Source organism: Mchenga conophoros, linkage group LG10, assembly GCF_057382185.1.
Source record: "Mchenga conophoros isolate Kocher_MC1m ecotype Shallow Benthic linkage group LG10, M_conophoros_male_GT1.1, whole genome shotgun sequence".
Classification (NCBI taxonomy): domain Eukaryota; kingdom Metazoa; phylum Chordata; class Actinopteri; order Cichliformes; family Cichlidae; genus Mchenga; species Mchenga conophoros.
Window position 1 is genome coordinate 36,863,386 of NC_140535.1, and position 24,985 is coordinate 36,888,370.

General features: G+C 45.5%; 1 protein-coding gene across 2 annotated transcripts in view; it reads right to left on the bottom strand.

Moving 5' to 3' along the window:
• LOC146566459 (platelet-derived growth factor receptor beta-like) overlaps positions 1–24,985 on the bottom strand; it is a 52,936-nt gene that overhangs the window by 17,914 nt on the left and 10,037 nt on the right. For both annotated transcript variants that reach the window (XM_085290132.1, XM_085290134.1), the window contains 16 exons: positions 17,103–17,363; positions 16,837–16,967; positions 16,663–16,744; positions 16,504–16,578; positions 16,212–16,395; positions 15,682–15,797; positions 15,351–15,462; positions 15,075–15,177; positions 14,864–14,972; positions 11,754–11,848; positions 11,476–11,608; positions 10,672–10,773; positions 3,710–3,814; positions 2,600–2,702; positions 2,407–2,528; positions 2,143–2,258 (listed from right to left, as the gene is read on the bottom strand). In XM_085290132.1, the coding sequence (XP_085146258.1) occupies positions 2,143–2,258; positions 2,407–2,528; positions 2,600–2,702; positions 3,710–3,814; positions 10,672–10,773; positions 11,476–11,608; positions 11,754–11,848; positions 14,864–14,972; positions 15,075–15,177; positions 15,351–15,462; positions 15,682–15,797; positions 16,212–16,395; positions 16,504–16,578; positions 16,663–16,744; positions 16,837–16,967; positions 17,103–17,363 (1,949 nt within the window). The remainder of the gene's footprint in view (positions 1–2,142; positions 2,259–2,406; positions 2,529–2,599; positions 2,703–3,709; positions 3,815–10,671; positions 10,774–11,475; positions 11,609–11,753; positions 11,849–14,863; positions 14,973–15,074; positions 15,178–15,350; positions 15,463–15,681; positions 15,798–16,211; positions 16,396–16,503; positions 16,579–16,662; positions 16,745–16,836; positions 16,968–17,102; positions 17,364–24,985) is intronic.

Genomic DNA, 24,985 nt, shown 5'->3' on the forward strand with positions numbered 1-24,985 from the left:
TAGTGGGAACAGGAAATGTCATGTCTTACACTTGGATGTACTGCTCCTCACATGATGATCAGATTCATCTGAAAAATGGTGAGAATAAACATCAGTCCCCAATGATGTTTCAGTGTCATAATTATATTTAATTTTAATAACTGTACAGTACTCTGATTTTGGTAACTATTGTCCTTGATGTAAATATGTAAAAAAATTGTATGTTACTGCTCTGTGCCCTGTGTACTGTTTGTTTGTGTATGTATTTTTCTTGCTGCTGTTACAACTGAATTTCCCCTTGTGGGACAATTAAAGGATTACTCCTATTCTATTCTAATTGTGAATTTAAATTGAATGGCGCACCCGTGTGGCAAGGCGATTCACCATGATTCACCTCTGTCAGTGCGCCCCAGGGCAGCTCTGGCTACAATGTAGCTTGCCATCACCAGTGTGTGAATGTGTGTGTGAATGGGTGGATGACTGAACGTGTAAAGCGCTTTGGGGTCCCTAGGGACTAAGTAAAGCACTACACAAATACAGGCCATTTACCATTTTTACCATGGAACATGATGTAGCTTTTGAGGGGCTTGGAAACCTCAAAAAATCTTGAAATCTGGCACACACCTCCAATGTGAGGAAGGCTTTCTTTTTGTCTGATCATTTTCATTAAATATTGCAAAATGGCTCCACAGCACCCCCTACAAAACTTCAAAATACCCTTGCCCTATGTTTGATTTTTGACTCTGAAACTTGGGAAGTTAATGTAAGATATCAAGATGTACAAAAAGGTGTCTTGGAGCAGTACCTCAAATCCAACAGGAAGTCAGCCATTGTCAATTGAAGGTGTAATTTTGGTGACATTTTTTCCTCTTTTCAGGCCTCGTACTTTAACAACCTCCTCCTAAGGATCTCATCAGACTGATGTGATTGTCAGTGAATGGAATCTAAAGATGTTTGTGATGTTATATTGCGAAGCATTTTACGTTTGGTGAAATGGCATGGCCATGGCGTCACGCGGAGTTTTAAGCACCCGCCAAAAAGCACGAAACTGCTGTCATTCAAAGACACAATGCCCAGTCTCTCCCAAACTTCACAGGCATGATGAGAGCCAAGCTCAAAAATGTTTGATATGCCATTTCTCAGTAATGTTTAGAGCGCCACCTAGTGGAAAGAGGAAATGCAAAGTAGAGTATAATCATCATTGAACAAAATGAAATTTTATCTTGTTCTTCTACGCGTTAAATCCATCAGTGTGACATTAGATAGGACCTGCTGGGCGTAGGTGATGGGCGTGGCTCGACACGCCGGGGTACGAGGGCCGTCTTAACGCTGCTTGCAGCTTTAATTTGTTAATGTTTTTAAATATATTCTTTTGGAAAATACTAAAATTTGTGTATTTATTGTCATAGTTCTCAGCATCTGGAGAGAGTGTGGTGTGTTTTTGTCTCCCACCAGGGCGGAACTGGACTTTGCTTCCCCACCTCTGAACCCACCCTTAATGCACACGATTGGCTCATTCACACTGATTCTGCTCTAGCTTCTCATCACAAGCATTATTCCTGGCAGACTACTTAAGACGGCAGGAGATGCTGCTTCCTCGCTGGATCGTCACACTACCTAGCGTCAGTGTAGCCTCTTTACTCTTACTTGAGTAATTTTTTGAATGACTACTTTTCACTTTTACTTGAGTAACAATATTTTAAAGTAATGCTACTCTTACTTGAGCACAATTTTGGATACTCAACCTACCTCTGCACTCCTGGGTGAAGCCCACATTGTTTTTGACACCACTCAGACAGCCAGCAATTTAAGGAGAAGATGCGGCTAAACATGCCACTCCTTGTCCAATTGGGGAGGGGACCAGAGAAATCTACAGAGTCCCACAATTGTTTTGGCAAAGTTACACACTGATTCAATATTGACTTTATTGACCTCTGACTGACTTAGCTAGTAATCAGACACTAATTGTACTCACTGCATCCACAAAGCCACCAGCATTGTGGAGCATCCCACGAACTCTTCACTCCGCTGCAATGGCTCCCTGTTATATTCAGAATTCAAAATCCTGCTCCTCACATTCAACGTCTTAAATCATCAGGCCCCATCACCTATGGTCATGTGACAGGTACATACTGAACAATTTGCGTTTATGAGTGTTAGTACCTTTCTAGATGATAGGAAGTCCATAGCCTGAACAATCTGGTAAGAGAAGCTGATGAGATCATTGAGGCTGAGGAGAGGACTGTCACTGAGGAGCAGCGATGATGCCTCCTGCTGGTCTGAAGTAGAACAACACCAGTTAAACCAGAGATATCCCATACTTGTCCATGGAACAGCTTCTTAATATGGATGTTCAGTGACTTGACTCTGCAGGTAGGAGTGTAGTGTGTCCACATATTTATGGCCATAACTGTGTGCAGCCATCACCTGCAGGCGTGTACGGTGTCTCGTATACGGCGGGTTCGATGTCGGCGTAGCTGAGCTCCTTCATGGCAACGTACTGAGCGCTCTCCTCTTTGTTCATGTCTATGTAACCTCCATCATTGTCACTGTGAATGAGCCGGTGAGTCAGCACTGGACAGAATCTACATGTGTGTGTGGCTGTGGGTGTGTGACAGACCTCTTGGTCTGTGTGTCTCCATGTAGAAAGGTATGTTTGTTCCTCTGCAGGTAGTTCACCAGGTCTCCATGACAACAGAACTCAGTGATCAGATAGACGGGACCTGCACAGGTGACATGTCAGGATTAAGTTAGCATCAGTTTGAGTATGGACAGCATTGGAGATGGTTTAGGACTAAGACTTGGGTTAGAACTAAGTCAAGTATCTCCATAAATTATAATCCCAGGATACTGCAGATAACAAGAACAGCTCTGTTTAATCTCCGCTATGTACAGTCGGTGTGCCTCACCTGTTCACTCATTAGTGTTGGTCATAATCAGTCATGGTTAAGTTGGAAACTTGTAAATAAATAAAAATAAAATTACTTACTGTAGGATAGACATTAGTTTGTGAATACTCGGGAAAAGAATAGTCTAGAAATAAATGAGGATTAGAAGAGGATTAATTCTGTATTTGCTTGGAATTATGTCTGGATTATGTCTTAATGCATGCTCAATCATCCAGGTAAGTAAATCTCCAAAAGTTGATTCTGTTCATCTGGACATAAAATGGTAAATGGTAAATGGCCTGTATTTGTATAGCGCTTTATTTGGTCCCTAGGGACCCCAAAGAACTTTACACTACATTCAGCCATTCACCCATTCACACACTGGTGATGGCAAGCTACATCGTAGCCAGAGCTGCCCTGGGGCGCACTGACAGAGGTGTAGCATTTTCAGTTTCAGAAACGTTTCGTCACTCATCCAAGTGACTTCTTCAGTCTCAGCTGACTGCAGGTTTCCCAAATCTTATAAACAGTACATTTGCAAAATGACTGAAACCAGTGAAACCACTGAAGGAACAATGGGCTGGGAGGCCAGGTTCTTCAGTGGGCTGGTTTCAGTAATTATGCAAATGTACTGTTTATAAGATTGGGGAAACCTGCAGTCAGCTGAGACTGAAGAAGTCACTTGGATGAGTGACGAATTGTTTCTCCCACTGAAAACGCTGCGTCCAGATGAACAAAATCAACCTTTGGAGATATGTCTGGATTTGTTTAAGAATGATATTAGGGTTATATGAAGAACACTTTGGGATTAAACAAAGATTATATCAGGAGTAAACTGAGACCTCCTCTCGTGCAGGCTCCCAGCAGGTTGACAACATTCAGGTGAGGACCGAGATGAACCAAAACCTTCAACTCTGACATCAGAGACTGAACTGCATCACTTCTCGCTGCAGAAAGACAGAGTCAGTCAGTCAGACAGTCAGACAGACGGGTAGATAGCCCAACCAACAGAAAGACAGAGAGACAGACCTACAGACAAACAGATACATTCAGACAGACAGACAAAAAAAAAACAGTCAGGAAGAGTTTGTCAGACATACAAACAAACAAGAGACAGACAGACAGTCAGAGTGTCACAGACACACAGCTAGACAGTATGTGGTGCTGTCATTTGGTGTTGGTTCTCTCTGTGGTAGAGTATCACTTCCTGTTCCATTTGTGTAGCTCACCTGTGCAGCCAATTTAATTAAACACTTACAGATAACATTTTATTTCACAGCATAATCTTCACTTACTTCATCCAAAGCACAGTCTCTGTGTACTCACTACCTAATTTATAGCCAAAGTATTCACTCACTGTGTCTTTACTGTTTTGCTAGCTTAGCTTAGCTTATAACGCACTCGCTAGCAGCATGGCCTCTTCACGTGTCCCTCCTGCACTTTCCTGCTCATTGTGTCAGATGTTTAGTTACTCTTCTGCGTCCTTTAGCAGTAATGATACTTGTAACAAATGCAGCATATTTGCAGCTCTGGAGGCCAGGATTACTGAATTGGAGACTCAGCTTCGCACCCTTCATTCACCCGCAGCTAGCCAGGCCCCTGTAGCTGGGGCAGCCAAAGATAGCGTAGGCCCCGCTAGCTATTCCCCGGCAGACCCCAAGCAGCTGGGGAAAGAGGGCGGCTGGGTGACGGTGAGGAGGAAGCATTGTCTTAAACAAAAGGTCCAGGTACACCACCAACCTGTTCATGTGTCTAACCATTTTTCCCCACTCGGCGACACACCCGCTGGGGGTCAAACTCTGGTAATTGATTATTCTGTTCTCAGACATGTGAAGCTACAGACACCGGCAATCATAGTCAATTGTCTTCCAGGGGCAAGAGCAGGCGACATTGAGGGAAATGTAAAACTGCTGGCTAAGGGTAAATGTAAATTCAGTAAAATTATAACTCAGAATCAGAATCTGAAAAACTATTAATCCCAGAGGTAAACTGAGTTGTCATAGTAGCAAATATACAATAACCAACAAGCACTCATATAAAATTAGTGTAGAAACAGAGATATTGATAGATAAATATACAAATAGGTGTAACCCAGTTTCTAAAATCATCTAATTTCATGTTCATTATTTCTGCTCTTATAGTCCTTCTTTAATGACAGTGAAACAAAATCAATATATTTATGTAAACCTAAAAGGGACGCAGATTTATATATGTGTTTTGGTTAAACAAGAGGTTTTTTTTTTCCAAGTGTTGATGAGCTCTGATGAGAGCCTATTGTTTTATTCCACTCCTCTCGTGTAAGCCAATCGGTAAAGCTCTAGGTAGCTCTTGTCCCTCTTTAGTACCAGCTCCCAAGTTTTAGTGTCTTGCTTCTACAGCCGATCAGAGCAGGTGGGCTAAAACATTTTTATCGGTAAGCTCTAACAAGTTAAAAACCATTTAAACTGATATTGTTCATGAAGTACAGTTTTGTGTTTGCTGTCATAGAGGACAGAGCGACACCTTCCTTATACTGTTTTGATGTCAATCGGTTATTTTACTATGCTCAGTAATGGATATGTGGAGGTAATTTTTAGTGTATTTCCACTTGTACTATTAGGCCTATGGTACGTGAAGCACATCTATGTTAATATTCCTATTCGTAGACTGAAGTCACCTGTTTACATGTTATTGAAATTGATTATATGCACTTTGTTCAGTTTCTGATAATTTTTTGCATATTATTCCATTTCTTAAAAGGAGTGATATACTTATTTATTTGGGACGAATCCAAGGACCAGTTCAGCGATTCCAAATCCCGGAGTATTCCAGTGTTCATTGGAGCCAACCTGAGATTCTAGTGGACAATACACATATGTGCGCACACTCTTTTGCACATTGATGGACTGCAATCCTGCACTGTACAAGTAATGCGGTAGGACAGACAAACACACACACACACTTCTCATTGGACAGAACTTTGTTGCAATACATCCATTTGTCATGGGCCCCACTGGTACCATTTGGACCTAAAAGACTCATTCTTTACTTGTGCACAATTTAATTTAATTTAATTTATTTTTTTGCTACTTTGGGGGAAATTTTATATACTTCAAATCTTTGTTAAAATGTGTTGTAATTCTGTGTTGTTTAAAAAAACATCTTTTTAAAAAAAGGCTTAAATCACTAAAATTTCCTTTAAGCCACACAACTGTGCTTTGTCTGGTTTCTCTGTCATTCATTTCTCTGTACCAGAGCTCTAAGAGTCATTCTTACTCTTCTGATACTAGCCGATATTACTAATCACCTTGGTTATTATCCATTGGTACTGTATATAAACCCACATAAGTGCTACATATAGGTATAAATAGGGGTGGGCGGTTTAAATGGTATACGGTAGAAACTATATAAATCTGGCCAACAGTAGGAATTTTAACTATACCGCTCTACCGCAATAGCACATGTGTGTCATCAAGCTGCGCCTGTTTTGGTGGAAAGCATTGCAGCGGCTGCAAGCAATATCATCTGCAAATTCTGCCGGGTGACAGTAATGGCAAAGAGACGAAGCACGTTTGGAATGTGGTGCAAGCCAAAAACTGCTCTTCTTCCACTTCTTTACCATTGATTCATTAATGCTGAATTCTGTTGAAGGAACCTGTTGGTGAAACTGCTTTTCAATTCAATTCAATTTAATTTTATTTATATAGCGCCAAATCACAACAAAAGTTGCCTCAAGGTGCTTCATAGATACAGAGAAAAACCCAACAATCATATGACCCCCTATGAGCAGCACTTTGGCGACAGTGGGAAGGAAAAACTCCCTTTTAACAGGAAGAACCCTCCGGCAGAACCAGGCTCAGGGAGGGGCGGGGCCATCTGCTGCGACCGGTTGGGGTGAGAGAAGGAAGACAGGATAAAAGACATGCTGTGGAAGAGAGACAGAGGTTAATAACAGATATGATTCAATGCAGAGAGGTCTGTTAACACATAGTGAGTGAGAAAGGTGACTGGAAAGGAAAAACTCAATGCATCATGGGAATCCCTCGGCAGCCTACGTCTATTGCAGCATAACTAAGGGAGGATTCAGGGTCACCTGGTCCAGCCCTAACTATATTTTCACACTGGCTGTAATGACACCCAGGTTATGTCAATCGGAGGTCACTAAAATCAATATTGAATCGGTGTGTAACTTTGCCAAAACAATGTGGGACTCTGTATTTTTCTCTGGTCCCCTCCCCAATCAGACCAGGAGTGACATGTTTAGCCGCATGTTCTCCTTAAATTGCTGGCTGTCTGAGTGGTGTCAAAAAAACGATGCGGGCTTCATAGATAATTGGGAACGTTTCTGGCGGAAACCTGGTCTTCTTAGGGGATACTTTGGATGGAGCAGCTCTCATTTCTAGAAATCTGGCCAAAGTATTAAACCCCCTCAAGATGGCAGCACATACGGTAGCACATAGGTATGCAGCAGCACAGCGCTCCCAACTACTGTGCACCTTTTTGGGTTTTTCATGCCTTTTCTTTGCTCCTTCCTGCAACTCACTGATCACTTTCAGTCATCAGGAACTAACAGACATCAGCCTCGGCCTAAGCCTCGACTTTACTTTGGATTGAAATTCCACCAACTTGTTCAGGATTCTACCAGGGGGATAGGACAGTCAACCATGTGTATGGTGACATGAAGCAGATGATGTTCTTCTCCAACTATAGGACTGTCTTGATCTCACAGACTGGTCCATCTTTGAACAGCAGGGTCCAGAGACTTTCCATCAGTGTGTCCTTATCATTTCCTTACCCTAAACATTTCCTGATAACATTTACATTTACAATAATTGATTACACAGCAGCGGAGAGTTGACTTCATCACAGTAGATGACTTTCTGAAAGTGCTGTAACTAAGTTTAAGAATATAATCCACCTGTGGCGGACCACTGGAGGGCTCCACTCACACCCAGTTCTCAGGAAGTGTTGTTGCTGTGTTTTGGAGGGAAAAGTATTCAGTTGTGTGGTGATGAGTAATAAACCAGCAGTGTTAATCGAGAGCTCTCGTGTCGTCTGTGTTTACCTCCACACACCCACTGTTATCATCTTCAATGCCCTGTACCAACACAGAGCAGAGCAGCTACCTGAACACTACTCCAACAGAGGTCGATCATCTTGCTATTAACCTCCTAGGACCTGGCTTCCACATATGTGGACATCACATTTTGGGTTATTTAGACCAAAATACTCAATTTTGCTCTAAAACTGCCTGATATCCACTTACGAGGACATTATACTGCTACTGTTCTATCGAAATTTTAAACAAATATCCTCATATGTGGCTCTGATTTTTCTTAGAAACAAAAATTAGGTAAAAAAAAAATCTGGTGATTCTTTGTTTTTACATTCATCGGGTCCCAATCAGCCCAAATATCAAAGAGAAATTAAAAATGCATGCTGTGGAAGAGTTCGGGTCTTAGGAGGATAATTTTACCTCCTCACTACGTACGACTCTGGATACTGTAGCTCCTGTGAAAACTAAGGCCTTAAATCGGAAGTACCTGACTCCGTGGTATAATTCTCAAACACGTAGCCTAAAGCAGATGACTCGTAAGCTGGAGAGAAAATGGCATGTCACAAATTTAGAAGCTCATCATTTAGCCTGGAGAAATAGTTTGCTGCTTTATAAGAAAGCCCTCCGCAAAGCCAGAACATCTTACTATTCATCACTGATTGAAGAAAATAAGAACAACCCCAGGTTTCTCTTCAGCACTGTAGCCAGGCTGACAAAAAGTCAGAGCACCGTTGAGCCAACCCTCCCTTTAACGTTAACTAGTAATGACTTCATGAACTTCTTCGCAAATACGATTTTAACCATTAGAGAAAAAATGACTCATAATCATCTCACAGATGTAACATTATCTACAGCTACTTTCAGTACCATTGATACTCATTTAGAGTCTTTTCTCCAATTGATCTTTCTGAGTTAACTTTGTAAATATTTCTTCCAAACCATCAATGTGTCTTTTAGACCCCATTCCTATAAAACTGCTCAAAGAAGTCCTGCCTTTAATTAATGTTTCAATCAATTTAGTTCAATTCAGTTGTATTTATACAGCACCAATCACAACAACAGTTGTCTCAAGGCACTTTATATTGTAATTTACACCCTACAATAATACATACAGAGAAAAGCCCAACAATCATATGACCCCCTATGAGCAAGCACTTTGGCAACAGTGGGAAGGAAAAACTCCCTTTTACCAGGAAGAAACCTCCTGCAGAACCAGGCTCAGGGAGGGCTGTGATTGGTTGGGGTGAGAGAAGGAAGACAGGATAAAGACATGCTGTGGAAGAGAGACAGAGGTTAATAACAGATATGATTCAATGCAGAGAGGTCTATTAGTGAGTGAAGAAGAAACACCCAGTGCATCATGGGAATCCCCGGCAGCCTATGTCTATTGCAGCATAACTAAGGGAGGATTCAGGGTCACCTGGTCCAGCCCTAACTATATGCTTTAGCAAAAAGGAAAGTTTGAAGCCTACTCTTAAAAGTAGAGATAGTGTCTGTTTCTTGAATCTAAACTGGAAGCTGGTTCCACAGAAGAGGTGCCTGAAAACTGAAGGCTCTGCCTCCCATTCTACTTTTAAATACTCTAGGAACAACAAGTAGGCCTGCAGAGCGAGAGCGAAGTGCTCTAATAGGGTGATATGGTACTACAAGGTCATTAAGATAAGATGGGGCCTGATTATTTAAGACCTTGTATGTGAGGAGCAGGATTTTGAATTCTGGATTTAACAGGAAGCCAAAACAGGAGAAATCTGCTCTCTCTTTCTAGTCCCTGTCAGGACTCTTGCTGCAACATTTTGGATTAACTGAAGGCTTTTCAGGGAGTTTTTAGGCCATCCTGATAATAATGAATTTCAGTAGTCCAGCCTAGTTTTTCAGCGTCACTCTGAGACAGGATATTTCTAACTTTAGAGATGTTGCACAAATGGAAGAAAGCAGTCTTACATATTTGTTTAATATGTGCATTGAAGGACATGTCCTGGTCAAAAATGACTCCAAGGTTCCTCACAGTTTACTGGAGGCCAAGGTAATGCCATCCACGGGGTAACCGTGGTTCAGGGGGTTGGGAAGCGCATCTTGTAACCGGAAGGTTGCCAGTTGGATCCCCAGCTTTGTCTGTCCTGGTCATTGTGTCCTTGGGCAAGACACTTCACCCTACTGGTGTTGGCTGGTGGGGCCGATGACAGCCTCGCTTCTGTCAGTCTGCCCCAGGGCAGCTGTGGCTATAACTGTGGTTTGCCTCCACCAGTGTGTGAATGTGAGAGTGACTGACTAGTGGAATTGTAAAGCACTTTGAGTGTCTAGAAAAGCGCTTTATAAATGCAATCCATTACTATCCAGAGTAAGAATCTGGTTAGATACCATATTTCTAAGATCTTCAGGGCCGAGTACAATAACCTCAGTTTGATCTGAATTAAGAAGCAGAAAGTTAGCGGCCATCCAGGTCTTTATGTCTTTAAGACATTCCTGCAGTTTAACTCATTGGTGTGTGTTATCTGGCTTCATGGACAGATAGAGCTGGGTGTCATCTGCATAGCAGTGAAAATGTATGCTATGTCTTCTAATGATGCTGCCTAAGGGAAGCATGTATAATGTAAACAGAATTGGTCCTAGCACTGAACCCTGTGCAACTCCATAATTAAACTTCTGTGAAGTGTGTGAAGAAGACTCTCCATTTACATGCACAAATTGGAGTCTGTTAGATAGACATGATACAAACCACTGACAGACAGACAGTCAGAGAGACTGAAAGACAGACAGACAGCTACGTACGTTTGACCATCTTCACGGCCGCCTTTGTAGAATGAGAATTAATCAGACCAGAGATGGTTGCCTCAACAACACGTCCGAAAGCCCCTGAACCCAGCACCTGTCCTGAAGACAGAGAGGCAGATGGGGTTTCTGCGATGATAGAATGACTTTCTCATCTTACTTCAAACTGCAACTTACTCCAAAGCTTAAAGGTCAGTAACATAGTCTTTAGATGTGGAACGATTCAGTCCAAATGTGAATTTCAGCTTTGATATAAAAGAATCTGATAAGGAATTGAGTTTTTATACACAGTTGTCCCATTTTTTCTCAGGCTCAGGTGTGATTGGACAGTATCGTGGTTGGTTGAGTTTCTTGATGACTTTCTTGATGAAATCAAAGATTTGCAGTTTGTTCCAAGTGCTCATTGGAACATTGAATATATTCTGCAGCATGAGGAAGATCTGAAAAACATCTGAAACACAATCTCCCAGGGGAAATTTCTGTTTACAATCAGGAAACGCCTTCATGAATGGCCCAGAATCCTCAGCTGCACAATCATCAATCTTCACACCTAGTGGAGGTAGGATGAGGGTCACTGAGAGTCAAATTGCTGAGACAGAGCTCCATAGATAGCAGATCAATAATCACACTGAAAATTATGTGAAAACAATCCAGAAGTGTTTGAAGGCAAAAACAGGTTTATACCTGTTTGGAGCCAAAGACAAAACCCAGGACACAAAGACTCGTGCCGTGTAAGGCACAATGAGGGAGAGACATTGATGAATTAATCTCATTGTTACATAAAATATGGTTTTGCAGTCTTACCAAGAACTACATGGTCTCTGTCTATTTCCCAGGTTGGGCTGTAGGGCAGCTGGGTGGGGTCGAGGTAGGTGTACTGCTGTCCATCAGGACTCACAGACTCGATCACCTTCCAACGAACTTCATAATGAGGTTTCTACACACAGAAATAAAACGGAACCAAATACTTTGGTGGATTCATGAAGTTACATGAACATGCAGCAAATATTTGACGGTCCATGCAACAGTAATGGAGCTAGTACTACTGTTCAGCTAGACGTTTATTTCATCTGAATACTAACTTTCCTCCATAAGATGATGAGGATGATGAGGAAGATGACAGCAATGATGACCAACACCAGGACTACTGCTAAGACCACCACCTGAGACAGGAGAGCTGAACACAGATAACATAAGAAATGTTAGAAATAAATACAATAATTTACCCTAAACAACAAAAAAACAAACAAAACCTGCCAAAAACTGTAGGATTAATTATTATTTTGTTTTAATATTAACTTTTTTTAGCAGGAGGCTTGACTTTATCCCTCTCACCCAGTACTGATCATCTTTTCTTGTGGGTTTATCCTAAATAGAGCTTCTCTTATTGAAAGCAATTTTATTTATATAGCGCCAAATCACCACAACTGCCTCAAGGCGTTTTATATTGTAAGGTAAAGAAGCTAAAGAAGAGACAGAAACCTCCAGCAGAACAAGGCTCAAGGACCGGTGGGGGTGAGGGGAGGGTGCCGGTTCTGTCATGATGCGGAGTCTAGTGACTCCGTGTTTATGTTTGCGATTATTGATATTGTTTCTGGTTATTAATGATTTCTAGTGCTTAGATGTTCCTGTGCCTCACTTTTGTTCCCTCTTGTCATCCCTGTTTCTACTTTCGTGTGCCTCCTGTTTTACTTTGACAGTCTGTGTCGGGTGCCGGTTTCTGTTTTGCTTTCTCCATGTCTCATCTTCTTCGATTAGTTACAGCTGTGTTCCCTTCCTGTTCCCTGTTTCCTCATGTGTGTATTCTCCGTTGCTACCAGTCAGATCGTCTGTTCATCGTCCCCTGTGTATCTCCACCTGCATTTCCAAGTTTCAGGCTTTTCTTTGTATTTGTCAGTTCCCTGTTTGCCTCTGGGTTTTTTGTTTTTTTTTTCCCGCCAACAATTACGGCTTGCTTTTTGTTAAACATTCACCTCCACTCCATGTGTCTGCAATTGGGTCCACCCTCTAACCCCGCCACGGTCTGCCAGCTCAGACAGTGACAGGTTCTCCTGGCTCTTTAATGAATGAATGAATGAATGAATGCTTTATTGGCCATATGCAGGTTGCCCCACAGAGGAATAGGACACCCCCCCCCCGACTTACACACACAACAACAAGACAACACAAGGGAATACAGTCGGAGATCGGCAGCGTTGGGAGAATAACACTGAAAAAAATTACACAACATTGGGAAAAGTACAAGAGGAAAAAAAAGAGACCTCTTCACACGCTGGGCAACCTATGGGAGGACAGCATGAGAACAGGAAACAAAAAAAAAAAAAAAAAAACTCTGCACAGAGAGCACATTAATGTCCACATCACAACATCAGAGCACATGACAAGCCACAGGGGATGGATAGGGGGGTGGGGGGTGATTCGAAGGAACACAGCAGTCGTCCTGCACCATGCTACCATTTCAGCGCGGCACGCAGACCCGCTGCCTTCCCCCGCAGGAACAAGCATCGAAGGCGTTTGGAAGGGAGGGGGATGAGTGCGTGCTTACCAGTGTAAGTGTATGTGTGTGCATGTCCATAGTTCAGCTGAGACAGTGTCCTTCGCTGTATCAGGCTAAGTAAACAGTCCTCCAGCCGATCCAGGTGTCCTTCATGGGGCGGGAAGAATAATCATCACACAGTCGTTATCAGGGAGTTGTTTTGGTGGGCTCCAGCCTTGGGCCTGAGCAGCTGGCGCCGTGGTGTCCAAATGTAGAATATTGTTGATTTCTCCTTTATGCGAGCAGCGAATTTAGCACTCTGACACTGGGGCCTCGATTTCCCGTTGGAGCGCTGCGAGCCTCCCCATGATGGTATCAAGCTTCTGTTCCGTGGTGTTGTCATTCTTTTGGTTCTGAGACCCCACACCTGCAGTGAGCCGTTCTGCGATGTTATCCAACTTTCGCTCAAGGGTGTTATTGTGAGCAGGCCCCTCTCTGATGTATCCCATCATACGCTCAATGGTGTTAGTTTGAGTCTTCACGGCAGCTGTAAGCGTCTCCAAGGTGTTAACCATGCTGCGTTCGGCGTGGGAGGCCGCGCCTCGTCCCATCGCTTCAATTCCAGCGGTCAGCTTAGGGGGGGTTTGAACAGCTGGTTCCGCTCTCTTATTTCTCCGATAAGTCAGGGCCAAGCCAGCTCCGATCAGCAAGAACCCTGTTATCATGGTTCCGAATAGGTAAATATCCTCAGCGTCCTCGATAGACAGTCCCGCCAGGCACAAGATCCTCCAGGTTTGCCACCCATCCATCGTATATCCGGCAGGGAAAGTCCCTCCAGGGCACTCGGGCTCTCCCGAGCCCAGACTTCTCGTTGAGAAGAGGGTAAATGGTAAATGGTAAATGGCCTGCATTTGTAGGGTGTCAATAGCGTTCAGAGACCAGTTGATCAAATCCATAATTCTCTGTTAGGTTTTAGAGAACGACAGTGAGAGACTGTTCAAGGGAAAAGTAGTGCACGCGAGACAAGACAGGACACAAGAGGCTAAGCAGGGAAGATAAGGGGAAGGAGGAGAGGAGAAAAGTGCGACCGCCTTCACCGAGAGCCAAGTAAGAGAGCCAAGCCAAGTAATATTTCAGGTTCCTCTTTTTAGCAGAAGATTTGACTCTGTCACATCCAGCACTGATCATCGTCCTCTGAGGGTTTTCCTAACCAGTGCTGCTCTCTTTGTTGAGGCCTCAGTTCTTCTTCAGTAGATTTTCTTTAGAAATAAATTCTTCTTTGTCTCTCTGAGCTCCTCCTGAGATGTTTGAGTCTTTGTACCAAACTCAGTGAAACTTCAGCTTCTGATCATCTCCTCCATGTATCTGCAGCACCTTTATTCAAAGTATTGAACATCTGGCAGGAGATCCCGATGTTCACATGCTGACCAGATGAGTTATGGTGTGTTAGTCTAAGTCACAGCATGAGCTTGTCTCCACTTCTCTAGTCACATTTCACTTTTCATCTCTTCCTTCATGCATTCAGCCACTCCTGTGACCTCTGTGATGGACAGGAGCTCTGAGGAGCTCTTTCTCCTCTGTCAGCAGCTGTTTGTGTGCTCAGGATGTGGACGATGTTTTAAAGCAGACATCTGAAGACAGTGTTTGAATGAACGTTCTGCCTCAGTTCCTCAGAGAACCCGCCTGAGCTCAAACGCCTGCAGCATGGATACGTACAGCTGGAGATGACTCGCAGGTCCTTCGCTTGTCTGCCCACCGAGTTTGTGGCTTCACAGCGAACGGCCGACAGAGAGCTGAGAGTCTGGAGGGTCAGCATGCTGTGTACCTGCACAGGTAGAACAAACACACACAGAGCCACCGGTCAACTTAATATGTTACTGTTTCCCCTCCCTTCTGATGACATCACTCTCTTGATGTCAGTGGTTACCTGGGTGACACCTCTCTCTGCCACCATAGTAATGTTCTCCTGTAGCGTCATGCCCTCTGAGTCTTTTGATTGGCTCCTCCACTCGCCATTCAAATGATTGCATCTGCAGTAGGTTAAAGGACAGGATCACCATGGTAACACCAATACTGTTACACTATGTGTGTGTGTGTGTGTGTGTGTGTGTGTGTGTGCGTGTGTGTGTGTGTGTGTGTGTGCGTGTGTGTGTGTGTGCGCGTGTGTGTGTGTGTGTGTGTGTGTGTGTGCGTGCGTGTTTACCTGTGTGAGCTGGAACAGGTGTACCAGGTAACAGAGGGGGGTGGAGCTCCCTCACTCACACACAGCACAGCGTTACTCCTGACCTCTGACAGGGATGTGATCCTGGGTGGAGCTACACACACACACACACGTGTTATTAAAAAGTAAAATGTGCCCTCTGTTTAAATGCATACACAGATGTCTGCTAGGAGGCGGAGCCTGAGGTCATGTGATAATGTTACTCCTCAGCTCACACAATACACTCGTTACTGAGCATGCACACAAAAGGTCTGTAAATGACAGCATGATGTCACATGATGTGGCATACACACCTGGTGGCCATGTGGCTCACCTTGTACCTCCAGGTTGAATGTAGCCTCTCTGATGTCGTCATCATTGGAAATAGTTGCGGTGTAACTTCCTGTCTGATCCATCTGCACGCGCACCAGCGTCAGTGTGCTCACATACCTAATCAATCAAACATTTAGCTCCTCCTCATTTTAGCAACCATTAGCACATATGCCAGGGCTGTTGCATTAATAAATACACTCGGGGGATAAATCACTGCGAAAACACAACCCTCAACTATGCAATATTTTCTTTTCTTTTTTCTTTTTAACTGTGCAATATTCTAAGGTCTGAAGCACTGTGCGGCAACCGTATTCTCACTTGTTCATTCTTATATAAAGTCTTGTACATACTATATTTATTTATTTATTTGTTTATTTGTTTAAAATGTATTGCACACATAAACTTCTTTCCTTTTAAAGTGCCCTTTTTTCACTTGTGCTGAATGGGTTTGCTTACAATTTTTGTTGTTTGCAAACACAATGACAATAAAGATTCTGATTCTCCTCATCTGAGGTCTGACCTCTGACCTACCGGCTGTCTGACAGGTGTGTGGTGTTGATAGTAGTGGTTTCTGTGGCAACAGATTGGTTCTGTCTCATCCAGATGATGGTGGGGGCGGGGTGGGCGTCAATATCTACACTTAATTCCAGCGTGTGATGGAGGAGAGATGACACATTGGTCTCACCTAAGGGCCACAGGTAAACATAACCTCGGTCTGCAGAGACATGGAGAAACACACTTTACATGTGTGTGTCTGTTCTATGTGTGTGTGTGTGTGTGAGTGTGTGTGTGTGTGTGTGTGTGAGTGTGTGTGTTTGCTGACCCAGCACTGTTATTGTGATATTTTTCACCACAGTTTGTCCCTGTGTTGTCTCCTGCACCGTGCAGCTATAAACACCTGCAGGAACAGTACGTCATTATTTCCCTCAGCACAGTTTCTCAGCAAGCTGCACACCTTTACCTGAGCCACCGAGCGCCCTACCTGAATCTGCCACTGTTGCTGCAGTGATGTTAACAAAGGAGCGGATCTGATTGGGCAAGAAGTCCGTCAGCGGCTCAATTTCCTGCAAAGAAAAATCATCATAGTTAGGTGACACCAGACAGACAGGTACAGACAGGTACAGGTGGGTAAGCAGACAGGAAGGCAGACAGATACCTGTCTGCGGGGGAAGCCCCAGGAGAAGAACACCATCTCTGTGTCTCTAACTGTGCAGTTTACTGTGAGGACCTCGCCCTGCTTCAGCACACTGCTGGACACCGTCAGGTCCACTTCCATTACCTTTGGGACTGAAATACGCAGGTGCACAAAAATGATACAGGTAGCAGGGGAGACAGGTAGGAATATGACTTGTTTATGAATGAATGGCAACCTTTCAGCATAAATGTGAACTAAACATTATCAGAAGGTAGACAGACACAAACCTATAATGCTGAAGACGTAGTACGTCTGCGACTCCTTCTCCTCAGCTCCGTTTGTGGCGATGCACATGTATGATGTGTCATTGAGGTGACCCGTGAAGCCACGCCCCGGCTCATATGTCATCCCGCTTACCAGCCTCCTGCTGGGGCGCTCGTACAGCGAGACATTGAGGTTCGGGTTGGACACCATGCAGGGAATTGTGCCTTCCTCTCCCTCCTTCATCACCACACCCAGATCCAATGGGACAAACCATTCATCAGGACCTGAGGGGGGAACAGGTAAACACGGAACATCACGAGGAATGCAGGTACTCTTAGAAAAATTATGGTTCTTAAATGGTTCTTCAGATGTCTTCATGGTTCTTTAAAGAACCATCATACGTCAAAGAACCTTATTATTTTGTAGATGGTTCTTCAGCTATTACAAATGGTTCTTTAAAGAACAAAAGGTTCTTCATCCTTAGCAATCTAAGTTTGATGGTGTAAAATTGCATAAATATTTATTTACTATAATGAGGCTGTGAATTATACTGTGTGTTTTGTTTGTGTGCATGTGTGTGCGAAGGGGGAGGGCGGGTTACCTGGTGATTACCCTTTAAGAGCAGATGGTAGGAAACTGAATATTCAAATAAAAGTTAGAAATACTTAAAAATATACTGGTGGCAGGGGTGGGGGCCAAAGCCTAAAGACCCTACCCCCAACACCCCTAACCCCGCAAACCCACTGATCACAAATAATGTGGTAATAGAATATGGAATTTATTATTAAGACATTTATGAATGTGGTGAGTTAACAAACAGTAGGCACAATACACACATTCAAATACTGTACTTTAGTTTTACATTTTAATAAATTATTACTATTTTTGGCTTTAAGGCATTACTTTTGAGATTATTATATATATTAGAAAATATAGCATAATGATAATACTAGTTATTGTAAACTTTCCAAACCACCCAACAGTATGTAAGTGTGTAAGTCAAATTATAAAATACAAGTAAATAACAATTGCACAACAGAATGTCAATGTAATGAACATACTTATGTGTTCATTACCAACACAGTTACTTAGTTTTGACAAAGCACACTGCTTAGGTAAATGATCTGACTATATGAGCAATTTGTGAATATGTGTTTCAAGCCAAATGACAGGTCGAGAGAGTGACGTTAGAACACTTTGGCTTCTAAAATATGTGGTTCAATTGCGTGCTGCGTACATAACGTAATGTCAGCTAGACCGATATTAAAATTTATAATATTGTTAAAGTCACTAAAATGGCGCCTGAAGCCTGTTTTGACATGAGCTCTGTGTCTGCTCTAGAAACTCTGAAATTCAGTAGAGCTGAGCCGTACATTAAATACTCACATGAACCTGTACTTTGAATTCTGGAAGAGCATGAAGGTGCGTCTTTGACTGTTCCTGTATAACTTATTTTCGGACTAGTTGACAAGTTATGCTCCAGTCATTTGATGTTTCCAAGATAGATGTCCTTTTGTAATATAGTTAAATTTTCTTTGCATATTTCATTTATCCACCATCATACATTAAGCCAAGAAGAGGTCATTATACTAACAAGAGGTATCAATGCTGGGGCAAAGTTGAGCACGGGGTTAAAGTTTGTAATCCAGCCAGGGTGTAAATATCACTCAGCAGCCAGTCGTAGTGATGAAGCAGGTAGCATCAACACATAAATCTTCCCAGCTTAAATCACAAGACCAAAAAGCTGTAGATTTTTCTTGTTTGCACAAATTAATCCAGATTCACACTAATTCTGTTCACAGCTCCAACAAAATGAGGAAGAGGAGGGAGAGAAAAACAATTAGATTGAATTACAATTGGATGGAAGTCGAGGACAAGGAGAAGGAAGCTTAGGATGAGGAGGAAGAGAAGCAGCAGGAGCATCTTTAGGGATCCCTATGATGTCATTGAGGTTTGTTTCATTAATATGGTCCTCTCACAAAGAAAGATGACTTGTTTTAGTTCACCTACTTCCTGTATTAAATAGTGATGTGCAAAACGTTGTGGAAAACCACAGAGCACACACGTATAGTGCATCTGCAGGTAAATGAACATCAAATCTCTAAGACAGACTGAAATCTGTATATTTATCACCCTTATGATAAAACCCATGTCAGTCATTGGTTTATGGACTTTGTATTTTGAAGCCTCAGCATTTGCTATGTGGGTTTTTGTGAGCCATTTGGAACCCTATTAGGATGAGGGATCAGAATCTGGAGTCGTGCACACTACTGTTTCATTTAGTGTGTATCCATAAGATTTGTACAGCAGATCCAAGTTGTGCCTTGAAAACAGGAACGTTGTCTGCATAGAGGAGAACTGTAATAGCAGGCTTGTACAAAGTGAGGCTTTGTGCTCACATTTGCTGCAAACACTCGTTTTAATTCTGTCTCCGTTTTGATGAAGAATTCAGTTGAAATCAGGCAAGAATGGGACTTTCTTTTACAATGCGTTCTTGTGAATTGATTGTGTATCGCATACATTTGATTTAACTTTCTGCAAGACAACAGTCGTCCTCTAGCCAAAACAGTTTTCCAAATACCTCCACATGATCAAGCCTGGAAAAGAATAGCAAAAATGCAAATCACAACAACAGTCACCTCAAGGTGCTTCATAGATACAGAGAAAAACCCAACAATCATATGACCCCCTATGAGCAAGCACTTTGGCGACAGTGGGAAGGAAAAACTCCCTTTTAACAGGAAGAAACCTCCTGCAGAACCAGGCTCAGGGAGGGGCGGGGCCATCTGCTGTGATTGGTTGGGGTGAGAGAAGGAAGACAGGATAAAGACATGCTGTGGAAGAGAGACAGAGGTTAATAACAGATATGATTCAATGCAGAGAGGTCTGTTAACACATAGTTAGTGAGAAAGGTGACTGGAAAGGAAAAACTCAATGCATCATGGGAATCCCCGGCAGCCTACGTCTATTGCAGCATAACTAAGGGAGGATTCAGGGTCACCTGGTCCAGCCCTAACTATATGCTTTAGCAAAAAGGAAAGTTTGAAGCCTAATCTTGAAAGTAGAGATAGTGTCACGACCTGCGGGGTCGGCAAGGCACTGATCAGCAATCTCTCTCCCCCTCCCCTGTTTTGCCGGGGCGGAACTCATGGCGGGTTCACGCCCTCGGCCCACGCCCTCCCAGATCATGCACACCTGGGCCTCATCAGACCAGCTGGTATATCAGAAGGAAGAGATCAGCTGTTCAACGCTGGATTGTTGTGAAGACTCCTGTCAGTACACGTCGAGCCCTAGTTTCCCACACTTCCGCCTCAGAAAGTAACACTTGTCTCTCTGTTCTAGATTCCCCGGACCCGTCCCCGTGTTTCCCCGTGTGGAGCGTGTAAGAGGTGGCTGGTCACTAGCGGAGAGAGGTTGGCGTGAGCGTGTGCGTGATCCCCTTGTTTTCCCTGGAGCCCTGGAACCCGTCCTCGCACATCTTGTATATAGCACTGTCCTCGCACTGCCTGTAAATACACTTGGTGAAGATTTTTGTGAATAAACTGTCTCTGTTACAACGCACTCCGGAGTGCTGCGAGTGGATCCTCAGAGCAACCCGTGACAGTAACAATCCAGCCATACTATGGATCCAGCGGACTCAGCTCTACAACCCACCCCTCCTCCAGAAGCCGTGTTGGAGCGACACGAGCAGATGCTACAACACATTAACCAACAGCTGATCGCACTCACTCAGGCTCTCGCTCAGCACGTTCCGCTGCCAGGTCCCGCTATGCCACCCCCGTCTGCTCCTGCACAGCCGCCGGCCCCGGAACACTCCACGCCACCAGCCCCCGCTTCCGCGGAACCCCTGGAACGAGCTCTACCGTCACCGGAGCCATTCGCTGGTGAGTTCCACAAGTGTGCTGGTTTTCTAACGCAGATTACGTTGCAGTTTAGGCAGCTGCAGCGAATGTATGAAAGTGATGGAGCTAAGATAGCCTTTTTCGTTCAGTTACTCCGCAGTCAAGCCTTGAACTGGGCCCAAGCAGTGTTACGGACTAGCCCGGAGATTACCTATGCTGATTTTCTCTCAAAGTTCAAAAGTGTGTTCGAAAGGGGCACCGGAGCTGAGGCACGGGCCACCGTTTGCTGAACTTAAAACAAGGAAGACGGAGTATGGCGGAATTCTCTGTGGAGTTCTGGACACTGGCTGAGGAGACGGGATGGGGGCAGCCTGCGCTGATAAGTACCTTATTGAACAATGTTTGTGATGTCCTTAAGGGCGAACTGTTAATGAGGGAGCTGCCCAAGACTCTATCGGAGGTGATCGCCTTATGTGTTAAGGTTGATGAACATTTGAGGGCGCGTCACCGCGCCAGCAACTACGGTTCCCAGAGGCCTGTGGGGCGTGCGGAGTCAGCTTCCGGCGGAAGCGGAAGTAGCGATCGGGAAGTGGACCGCGGCGACGAGCAGGAGCAACCCATGCAGATCGGACGCTCTCAACTCTCCCCGGAGGAGAGGGCACACAGATGGCGATCCGGTGAGTGCTTTTACTGCGGCCGCAAGGGCCATCTCGCCATGGTCTGTCCTGCTCGGCCAAAAGACCCCGCCCGCCGGTAGAAAGGAGGATACGGGTGGGCGAGGTCTCCTTTTCACATTCTCCTTCACGCTTCATGCTAGCCGCTAAAGTGACTGTCCACTCTGCCTCTCACTCTCTTCAGGCGCTGATTGACTCTGGTGCGGAGCAGAGCTTCATAGATGCTTCCCTGGCTCTCAAACTTAAGATTTCCGCACGGGCATTACCCCACTTGTTGCAGGTCACCGCTTTAAACGGTCAACGTCTTCCCGACATAACTCATGTTACAGAACCCGTGTCCCTAATGCTGTCTGGGAATCACACTGAACTGCTGCAGTTTTATGTCTTTGAAGCCCCTCTCACGCCCCTGGTGCTAGGATTTCCATGGTTACGCCAGCATAACCCCGTGCTCGACTGGAGGGAGGAGAGGGTTCTGGGGTGGGGGGAGGAGTGTCACATGACCTGTTTGACAGCAGCTACTCCCGTTAAAGCGGCTAAACCACTACCACACGAGCCCCCTGACCTTTCAGCTATCCCGTCAGAGTATCATGATCTCAAGCAAGTGTTTTGTAAGGACCGCGCCCGCTCTCTTCCCCCTCATCGCCCGTACGACTGCAGTATTGATTTGCTCCCGGGTGCACCCCTTCCCACTAGTCGCTTATACAGTCTCTCTCAACCTGAACGTGAATGCATGGAGAAGTATATTAATGAATCCTTGGCTGATGGACTGATTCGCCACTCTTCATCCCCTGTGGCTGCCGGGTTCTTTTTCGTCACTAAGAAGGATAAAAGCCTTCGGCCATGTATTGATTTCCGGGGTCTCAATACCATTACTGTTAAGAATAAATACCCTCTGCCGCTCTTATCCTCCGCCTTCGAACTCCTGCAGGGGGCGACCATTTTTACTAAGCTCGATCTGCGGAATGCTTACCACTTAGTCAGGATGAGAGAGGGTGACGAGTGGAAAACGGCCTTCAACACGCACCTGGGCCATTTTGAATACTTGGTCATGCCGTTTGGACTGACTAATGCTCCAGCTGTCTTTCAGAGTCTAGTCAATGATGTTCTCCGAGATTTCATCGATCGTTTTGTGTTTGTGTACCTTGACGACATTCTCATCTTCTCCCGCTCTCTCCCGGATCATGTACATCACGTCAGACAAGTCCTGCAGCGCCTCCTGGAGAATCGGCTGTTTGTTAAAGGGGAGAACTGCGAGTTTCATGTGAGTACTGTGTGGTTTTTGGGCTACATCATTGAACGGGGCGATTTAAGAACCGATCCAGCTAAGGTACAAGCAGTCTTAGACTGGCCCACGCCGCCTAACCGTAAGCAGCTTCAACGGTTCCTCGGTTTTGCAAACTTTTATCGGAGGTTCATTCGTGACTACAGCAAGATTGCTTTGCCACTAACCCGTTTAACTTCCCCTAAGGTGCCTTTCTGCTGGGATGATCAGGCTCAGGAGGCTTTTTCCCGGCTAAAGAAACGTTTCGCGTCGGCGCCCATCCTCCGGCAACCGGATCCCAAGCGGCAGTTCATCGTGGAGGTGGACGCCTCGGATGTAGGGGTCGGAGCAGTTCTCTCCCAGCAACTAGACGGTAAGCTCCACCCTTGTGCTTACTTCTCTCGTCGTCTCTCTCCTGCAGAGCAGAATTACGACATCGGGGACAGGGAGCTGTTGGCAATCAAACTCGCCCTGGAGGAGTGGCGCCACTGGCTAGAGGGCGCAACAGAACCCTTTGTGGTATGGACTGACCACAGGAACCTCGAATACATCCGGTCGGCTAAACGACTAAATGCTCGACAAGCCAGGTGGGCTCTGTTCTTTACCAGATTCTGCTTCACCATCACCTACAGGCCCGGCTCCCGGAACGTGAAACCCGATGCCCTTTCCCGCCAATTCACCACCTCAGAGGACCCCACCCGTGAGGCTCCCATTCTCCCTCCCACGTGCGTTATCGGGGCCCTGTCATGGGAGATCGAGTCCGCCATACGGGAGGCCCAGCGGGCGGAACCGGATCCAGGTACTGGTCCCCCGGGAGTGCTCTTTGTTCCCACGTTGGTTCGCTCACGAGTGCTACAATGGGCCCACGGCGGAAAACTCACCTGTCATCCGGGCGTTCATCGCACCGTCACCTTCATCAAGCGGTTCACCTGGTGGCCTACATTGGCCAAGGACGTCCAAGACTTCATCGCTGCCTGTCCAACCTGTGCCCAGAATAAGCCGGTCAACCAGCCTGCTGCCGGCCTACTTCATCCCTTGCCTACACCAAGCCGCCCCTGGTCCCACATTGCGGTTGACTTTGTCACTGGTCTTCCGCCGTCATCAGGTAACACAGTCATCCTCACCGTTGTCGACCGTTTCTCTAAAGCTGCCCACTTTGTCGCTCTCCCCAAGCTCCCCACTGCCCTGGAGACCGCCCGGCTTCTGTCAACTCATGTGTTTCGCCTCCACGGGATCCCTGCTGAAGTGGTCTCGGACCGAGGCCCACAGTTCACGTCACGTGTTTGGAGGGAGTTCTGCGCCTCCTTGGGGGCCCAGGTTAGTCTCTCGTCAGGTTTTCATCCACAGACCAACGGTCAAGCGGAACGGGCCAACCAAGAACTCAAAACGGCTCTCCGTTGCTTGACGTCCACTAATCAGACCACCTGGAGTGAGCAACTGACGTGGGTGGAGTACGCTCACAATAGCCTTACCTCGTCGGCCACAGGCGTCTCCCCGTTCGAGGCCTCCCTGGGGTACCAACCTCCCCTGTTCCCTGCCATCGAAGGTGAGCACTTTGTGCCCTCTGTTCAGCAGCACCTGCGGCGGTGTCGGCGCGCGTGGCGGGCCACTAGAGCTGCCCTTCTTCGCACGGCGGACCGGAACAAACGGCAGGCGGATCGCCGCAGGTCCCTGGCCCCGGCCTACTCACCTGGACAGAAGGTTTGGCTCTCGACCCGGTATGTGCCTCTCAGGACGGAGTCGCAAAAGCTCTCCCCCTCTTTCATTGGCCCGTTCGAAGTGGACTCCATTGTTAACCCCGTTTCTGTGCGTCTCAAGCTCCCCAGGACCATGCGTATCCACAACGTGTTTCATGTCTCGCAGATCAAACCTCACTGTTCCAGTCCTCTGTGCCCTCCTTCCGGACCCCCTCCGCCCGCCCGGGTCGTCGCTGGCCGTCCGGCCTTCTCCGTGTCTCGGATTATGGACGTCAGGCGCCGGGGCCGTGGCCTGCAGTATCTTGTGGACTGGGAGGGCTATGGCGTTGAGGAGCGTTCCTGGGTCCCGCAGGCGGCTCTGCTGGACCGGGCCATGGTTCGGCGGTTCCATGAGGCTCACCCTGGGAAGCCTGGGGGTCGCCGGGAGGCTCC